At 37.3% G+C, this 8,399-nt stretch overlaps 1 protein-coding gene across 2 annotated transcripts in view; it reads left to right on the forward strand.

The window, feature by feature from the left end:
- The first annotated feature begins 960 nt into the window (after positions 1 to 960).
- The window catches only part of LOC115215233 (transmembrane protein 41A), a 29,134-nt gene continuing 21,695 nt past the window's right edge, over positions 961 to 8,399 (forward strand). Inside the window, exons 1-2 of one of the 2 annotated variants that reach the window (XM_029784469.2) lie at positions 961 to 1,142; positions 7,812 to 8,195. In XM_029784469.2, the coding sequence (XP_029640329.1) occupies positions 8,080 to 8,195 (116 nt within the window). In that variant the 5' untranslated portion in view covers positions 961 to 1,142; positions 7,812 to 8,079. Of the gene's footprint in view, positions 1,143 to 6,676; positions 6,843 to 7,811; positions 8,196 to 8,399 lie in introns of those variants that run through there. The other variant, XM_036505481.1, reaches the window with a different exon arrangement.

Genomic DNA, 8,399 nt, shown 5'->3' on the forward strand with positions numbered 1-8,399 from the left:
GTTAGAATGTGCCAGCAGCAGAGGGCTACCCAGGGATCATGACTTGGATCTGGCCTGGCCCCTCTAAGAGGGTCAGGAGTTAAAAGCTGAACTATAGGCATAAAGGAGGCTTCTCCTTTGAAGATCTTCTGCGGGTTACTTTCTTCAGAGTTTCCTGCTATCTACCAGATAAAAATTGATACATTTTAAAGGACATTCATCGCCGTCATCGTCGTTGTTGTTGTTGTTACTGTTATTTAGTTCCAAGTTTTGATCAAAACTGGTTTGAATACTAGCAGTGACCATCCTGCATTTTTCAGAGACTAACTACATTGTCCAATAATCCTTCTTTATTTGAATGAAGCAAAATGTAAGTTAAGAGAGAAAGAGATTTGGCTGTTATTTCTAGCCAGACGAACACCCGAGTAGACGTTCTCTTCTTGGTTCGGCCAACACGATTATGTTATAATTTCAGAGAATTTGAGTTGCTTTGGGAAGAATACGAGGATGAGAATTTTGACAATCAAGGTTGAAAATGACTTTACGGTTCCTGGTAAACGATGACTCAATTATAGGAATTCTCTGCTCTTTGGCTTGCTGCTATTTTAAACGGATATTATAAGATGTTAACTGTTCATTAATTAAACCCTTTACCCCAGAAAATATCATGTTACATAAGAAATACAACACGTGGACTTCCACGTGGGTTGATCGGCCGGCTAGAAATAGCAGTCAAATCTCTCACAAACTACACTCTGCTGTCTTCAAAAACAAACGAAAAAGAACAGATGGGATTTGGTCCGAGGAATGCTAACGTTATCAAAAACAAAAAAAAACAAACAAAAAAAACCCAAAAAAAACCAGGGATGATCATGATTTGAATTAGAGGTCTGCTCGACCAGGACCTGTCCTGGGGTTAAACATCAACATTACGTCAACACTTGTTTATCCCCGTTTATTTCCCTTGGTTAGTTATTTGTTTATTACAATTGTTTCCCTTTAACTCCTTTCAACATGATGAGAAGACGTCGTATTAATTGCATGTAATCATTACACAACCTGTGCGTTAGATTACCTTAATGCATAGATTAGATCTACCTGTATGATTTTTGTTAGACAACACCAACGTTTAATTCATTGCAGCTTATGACAACAAACATCAGGTAGGTATATATTTATATATATATATATATGTATGTATGTATATATTATATTTATATATGTTCTTCTGCAAACCAATGTTTATTTCATTGTTGATCCAAGAAGTTTATTTCCTCGTTGCTCTCGAAAACGAATATATTTTAATTGACTTTCCTTAGTAAACATCTCATAGCTTTTTTATGACGTTTGGCACCGTTCGAAGAAAGAATGCATTGGGATGGTGCTCCTATTGCGATCTCAGGTTGATAAATGACGAAATTCTGTGTCCTATTGTGCAAGGTGTATGGAAAATAGAAGTTAATATAAGTAATCACACACACTATATATATATATATATATATATCTTGGGTACACACACATATATATATATATATATATACATATATATATATATATATATATATATGTATATATATATATATATCTTGTGTACATATATATTCCAGAATTGGGGGGTTTTCTTCCTGTTAGTTTTTTGTGGGTTTTTTTTTCATTTTGTGGAAAATCTAGAAGAAGCGATGAAGAAAAATTTAAAATACCGTTTTATTTTTCATCTCCGTAAATAAAAATAATTATTCTAAGTCTTAGAACCTCAACCTGTAGCCCGAAACGAGAAAAAAGAGTACATGTCGACGTATTTGTTTATTATTTAAATAACATCGAGATAAAACAAAATTAAATTAATTCATAAAACCGCAAACAACGTGAAATGAATTAACGAAAAACAACGGCACCCCTATAATCTTTAATCCTTTGATCATCATCATCACCATAATCACAGGTAATTAATTGACAGCTTGAAAATTGCAAATTAGATGACATTTCATGGTTGTTACTTCGTGAATATATTTTGTTGTGTTATTTTTGTCTTTTATAAAAATTCTCAATGAAAGGATTGCTTACTCGCCAGATCCCTTAACTTATGATAAATATAATATATATTGTATTTACAGGTATATAAATCGGACCCCTAATTTAATATTAAATCTTGGTGAAATTTTTTTTCCCTTCTAAGTTTTAGCTTTGCTCCTTATATAAGCCGCACCCCTGTTTTATCAGTTGAAATCAAGTATAAAACTATGCGACTTACACATAAATAAATCCAGTGTTTGCTTGCTATACTCAAGGCTAAATTTTTGTAGTGGAAGCGGCATTCTTTTGATACCAAATCTGCATGAAACCGCCCCTTCTTCATTGATTCAAATTCTCCGAATTAAAGTTATCTAAATTAAAACCCGCCGTCAAAATTACGCGTAATTTATTTCGCTTTTACTTTTAATTTCATTATTAATCGAAGCTCGGGCAACGTATTTTGACGATCTATTTTCTCTGGCTCCTAAGAGCATTCCCACAATTTGACTTGCAACTCTTACAGCTTATGTCTGCCACCTGGAAGTAATTGGTGCCGTTTTAGTGATAGTTACCACATTGACTTAATACTAATAACAAACCTTTCTAATATAAGAAGTAGAAAGCCAGAAATTTGTCGGGAGGCGGCCAGTCAATTTCATCAACTCCAGTACTTGACTGGTAGTTATTTCACTGACCCCAAAAGGATGAAAGGCGAAGTCGAGCACAGCGGAATTTGAACTCGGGACGTAAAGCTGGAAGAAATGCTACTAGGCGTTTTCTTCAGTGTGCTGACAATTCTGCGAGCTTGCTGCCTTAATAATAATAATAATAATAATAATAATAATAAGTACATGGAACAAATAGGGGCTGCAATAAGGGTGGAGCACTTGCAGAAAACAGCACTGCTTGAATACTCTGGAAGGTGCTCGAAAAATAAGGGTTGTTACCTTAGTTCACTGGCAGTGTAGTACATCTCCAGTGTTAGAAGCTGTGCAATGGCAATGATGATGATGATAATAATAATAATAATGATAATAATAATAATAGTAATAGTAATCCTTTCTACTATAGGCATAAGGCCTGAAGTTTTGGGGCAGGGGGATAGTCGATTACATCGACCCCAGTGTTCAACTGGTACTCATTTTATCGACCCTGAAAGGATGAAAGGCAAAGTTGACCTCGGCGGAATTTGAACACAGTATGTAGCTACAGAGGAAATACTGCTAAACATTTCGCCCGGCATGCTAATGGTTCTGCCAGCTCTCCGCCTTAAATAATGGTAATTCCTAATATAGGCTCAAGGCCAGAAATTAGTGGAGTGAGATATATGGGGTACAATAGATAATATTAACCCCAAGAAGAAACTACTAAAACCTTCATCAATGCCCATTATCATTTCCAGACCAATTGTCACTCATATACAGCTACTAACTCTCTCCAGAATATGTCAATTGATACATTATTTATATTTGACGGATATTTGTCCTCATCTTGTCAAATGTAAATAATAGACTTTTACTCTCTTTTACTTGTTTCAGTCATTTGAATGTGGCCATGCTGGAGCATTGCCTTTTAGTTGAGCAAATCAACCCCAGGACTTATTCTTTCTAAGCCTAGTACTTATTCTATCGGTGTCTTTTGCTGAACTGCTAAGTTACGGGGATGTAAACACACCAGCATCGGTTGTCAAGCAATGTTGGGGGCACAAACGCAGACACACAAGCATATACACACACACACACACACACACACATATACATATATACAACGAGCTTTCAGTTTCTGTCTACCAAATCCAGTCTCAAGGCTTTGGTCGGCCCAAAGCTATAATAGAAGACACTTGCCCAAGATGTCACGCAGTGGGACTGAACCCGGAACCATGTGGTTGGTAAGCAAGCTACTTACCACACAGCCACTCCTGTGCCTATGTACTTAATTCCTCATCTCTTAATTATAGAACTATATGTCAATTGATTTTCTGCCAAAAAAATTGTCCAGTTTGTAGAGGGCAGTTTGTACCTGGCTTCATTCCAGTTGTCAAACATTTAATCTCAGGCTGAGGCTGCATACAACAATATGCCCAAAGAAACATATTGCAGAAATCTGAATACTTTCCTGTTATCAGCTGCTGACTTTTTATTCACTAAAGAATTGCTAAATATACCATTGCACTTGTAGGGTGGGTGCAATGGTTGATCAGTGGACTTTTGGAATAGCTGCCAATATTGGTTTTAAATTTTGGCACAAGGCCAGCAATTTTGAGGAAGCGGGTAAGTTGATTACATCAACTGGTACTTATTTTATCGACCCTGAAAGGATGAAAAGCAAAGTTGTCCTCAGCGGTATTTGAACTCAGAACATAAAGACAGATGGAATGCTGCTAAGCATTTCGTCCAGCAAGCTGACATTTCTTCCAAAATGCCACCTTGAAGTAGCTATTAATATTCTTTTCTATTCTAGGCACAAGGCCTGAAATTTTGGGGAAAGGGGTGGGGGCAGTCGATTCGATCGACCCTAGTACACAACTGGTATTTAATTTATCGACCTTGAAAGGATGAAAGGCAAAGTCAGCCTTGGCAGAATTTGAACTCTGAACATAAAGACAGACGAAATACTTATTTCTTTACTGCCCACAAGGGGCTACACACAGAGGGACAAACAAGGACAGACAGACGGATTAAGTCGATTATATCGACCCCAGTGTGTAACTGGTACTTATTTAATCGAGCCCGAAAGGATGAAAGGCAAAGTTGACCTTGGCGGAATTTATATTCAGAACGTAATGGTAGACGAAATACCGCTAAGCATTTCACCTGGCATGCTAACATTTCTGCCAGCTCACGGTTTTGTAAGTAGCTATTAATATTGCACAGGAAAAAAATACCAGTAAATATTCTTGAAGAAAAGGGCATGGAATTGGAGAGGGGGCAAAAATGTAAAAAAAAAAGAAAAAAAAAAGGGTTCATAGTAGAAGAGGTTGGTTCTAAATCTGGCTTTGGTGCATTTCTGATCAATTTCAATCAGTTTAAAGAATAATAGAGGGTCAGTCAGTGCTGCTTGGCAGCTGTCCAAAGAATTGGCCATTTCAGTCCCAACTGCAGAGACTAGATTACTAAAGTCAAAGTAAAAACGGTCACCAATGGAACCATTTTTTATTCTGTTCCAAGCCTCTCAGCATTTCCTCTCTCATTGTACTTTTAGCATTTGAACCATTCCTGCAAGATTTTGTAATGGTTTCGGATTCTGACACAAGGCCGGCAGTTATTTTAGGAGAGGAATAAATCAATTACCTCAACCCTGGTGTTTTTTTTTTATCTTTTACTTGTTTCAGTCATCTTGACTGTGGCCATGCTGGAGCACAACCTTGAAATTTTAGTCAAATGTATTGATCCCAGTACTTATTCTTTAAAGCCTAATACTCTATTGGTCTCTTGTGCTGAACCACTAAGTTACAGGGACATAAACAAAGCAGTACCAGTTGCCAAGCAGTGGTGGGGGACAAACACAGACAAACACACACACTTGATGAGCTTCTTTCAATTTCTGTCTACCAAATTCACTCACAAGGCTTTGGTCGGTCTGAGGCTATAATAGAAAACACTTGACATGCAATGGGATTGAATCCAGAACCATGTGGTTGGGAAGCAAGCTTCTTACCACACAGCCACGCCTGCGCCTATTTAACTGGCATTTATTTTATCAGTCCTAACACAATGAAAATCAAAGATGACCTTGGCAGAATTTGAACTCAGAACGTAAAGACAGATAAAATACCTCTAAGCATTTCGCCTGACATGCTAATAATTCTGCCAGCTTGCCGTCTTCATAATAATAATGCTGAGACCCCCTTCAGTCATGACTGACCATGGGATTGCACCTAAAAAGTTATCCTCCCAGGCACAAGTCCGGGCAAGGTTGTTTATGGAAGACCAGCAGTCACCCATGCATACCAGCTTCCCCTCTCCACACCACCAGTGTTATCCAAGAGAAAGGCAAAAAGGCCGATACAGCTTAGCAACTGGGGCGTCACAACTCATTTCTACAGCTGAGTGAAATAAAGTGTCTTGCTCAAGAAGACATGCAGCCTGCTCCAGGATTCAAACTCACAACCTCACAATCATAAGCTCAATGCTCTAACCACTGAGCCATGTACCTTCACCATAATAATAATTATAATAATAATAATAATGATGATGATGATAATAATTTCAACTCTTGGCAAACAAAAGCTCAAATTTGTTGGGTGGGGACTAGTCGATTATATTGACCCCAGTGTTTCACTGGTACTTAATTTATCGACCCCGAAAGGAAGAAAAGCAAAGTTGACCTCGGAATTTGAACTCATAACATAAAGACAGACGAAATAACACTAAGCATTTCACTTGGTGTGCTAATGATTCTGCCTGCTTGCCGCCTTCATAATAACAATAATAATATTAATAATAATTATAATTATAACAATTATAATAATCTCTTTTATTAGCCACAGGAGCATAGATGTGGGGGACATCACAAGGACAGACAACGGTTTGTATGGAGATTTATATAAAGGATGAGGAGAAAGAAAAGGAAAATGAAATGAGATAAAAGTAAATGTAAGATGAAGAATAAAGTCCAATTCACCTACTTCACAGTATCTACTGTTTAACTGGGTTAAATCCAAATCTGCCCTTCCCATCTGACCTATCGCTAGAACCTACAGCAAATTCCCTTTCACCTCATCTCCACAGTATACATCGAATACAAAGTAGGTGATAATAGGAATGATGCAGTCCTTCTGATACAGGAGAAACTCCATTAAGGGCCAATCATGGAACTCCACAAATCCAAGATTATCCTGACCTCCAAAGGTATGAGCCCCTCTCCTGCTCTCCTCCAATCTACAGGTGCTTACTTAGACTAGGGCCATTCACTTTAACCATTTTTGCCACTCTCTCAAACCAATGTTTTTACTTTTCGTTAAAACAACAAATTCTTGGCAGTTCTTTGTTTATTTGGTATTTTGCTTTTTCTGTCAGTCACATGTCATTAAAATATTTCACTTTTTTTCTGTTTTTTGTTATTTCTTTTATCTATCTATCTATCTATCTATCTATCTATCTATCTATCTATCTATCTATCTATCTATCTATCTATCTATCTATCTATCTATCTGTCTATCTATCTATCCATCTATCTATCTAGCCTGCGCTCTTAACTACTATGCCATATGCCTATAATATTATTATTACTATCATTATTGTTATTATTATTATATTATTATTATTATTATTATTATTAGTAGTAGTAGTAGTAGTAGTAGTAGTAGTAGTAAGGTGGTGAGCTGGAAAAATCATTAATATGGAGTGGTGGTTAAGAGCGCAGGCTACTGACCCCAAGATTCCAAGTTCGATTCCTGAATGATAATAATAATAATAATAATAATAATCTTTTCTACTAAAGGCACAAGGCCTGAAATTTTGGGGGAGTGAGGATAGTCAATTGTATTGATCCCCAGTGTTTGACTGGTACTTTATTTATTGACCCCCAAAAGGATGAAAGGCAAATTCCACCTCGGTGGAATTTAAACCCAGAACATAAAGACGGATGAAATGCCATTTGATATTTCGCCCGGCATGCTAACGACTCTTCCAGCTCGCTACCTTACTACTACTACCACCACCACCACTAATAATAATGATAAAGAAGTGAAATAGAATCAGTGCTAGTGTTTCTCAGTATAATGACCCTCCCAAGATATAGTAAAACATTTATTTAGCAGATTTTTGTTTATAACAATGAAACCAATGATGATTGGATGTTTTGTTTTCTTCATTTAGCCCGAATGACACTGACTTAACTATCAACAGAAGCTGCCTTGGACTTATTTTTTCAGAAACCGATTCTCTCCCATGACTACAACAGATTCTTCAATACCTTCGTCAGGAATCCTCAGGTGTGAACCAATGTAACAGATACTCGCTTACTGCAGATGCTTACATAATGCTGTTGTGTTAACTCATTGTAAGACTTCAAATACAGACACTGAATGATGCTGATGGTGATGATGATGATGATCGTTTCTAGCCATCATTGAAGAGAATCATCATGATGTTGTATGAACAGCGTTGGTTGTGTGTACCTATCCTGTTTGCTCTGTCGTCCGTATGGATTTATTACCTGTCGACATATGCACCAGCAATTGGAGGAGAGAACAGTAACAGGTAAGACTGGACTTTGGGTTTCTAGCAATTGGTTTTTCTGAAGTTCACCTGGATAAACCTGCTGCATTTATATAACTGGTTGGGACATTAACTTCATCTGCCCTCATGCACACACACACACATGCATGCACACACACATACTCACACACACATGCACATAGACAAGTATATACACATCCACCCACACATTCACATACTCAAACA

Source organism: Octopus sinensis, linkage group LG8 (assembly GCF_006345805.1).
Source record: "Octopus sinensis linkage group LG8, ASM634580v1, whole genome shotgun sequence".
Lineage (NCBI taxonomy): Eukaryota > Metazoa > Mollusca > Cephalopoda > Octopoda > Octopodidae > Octopus > Octopus sinensis.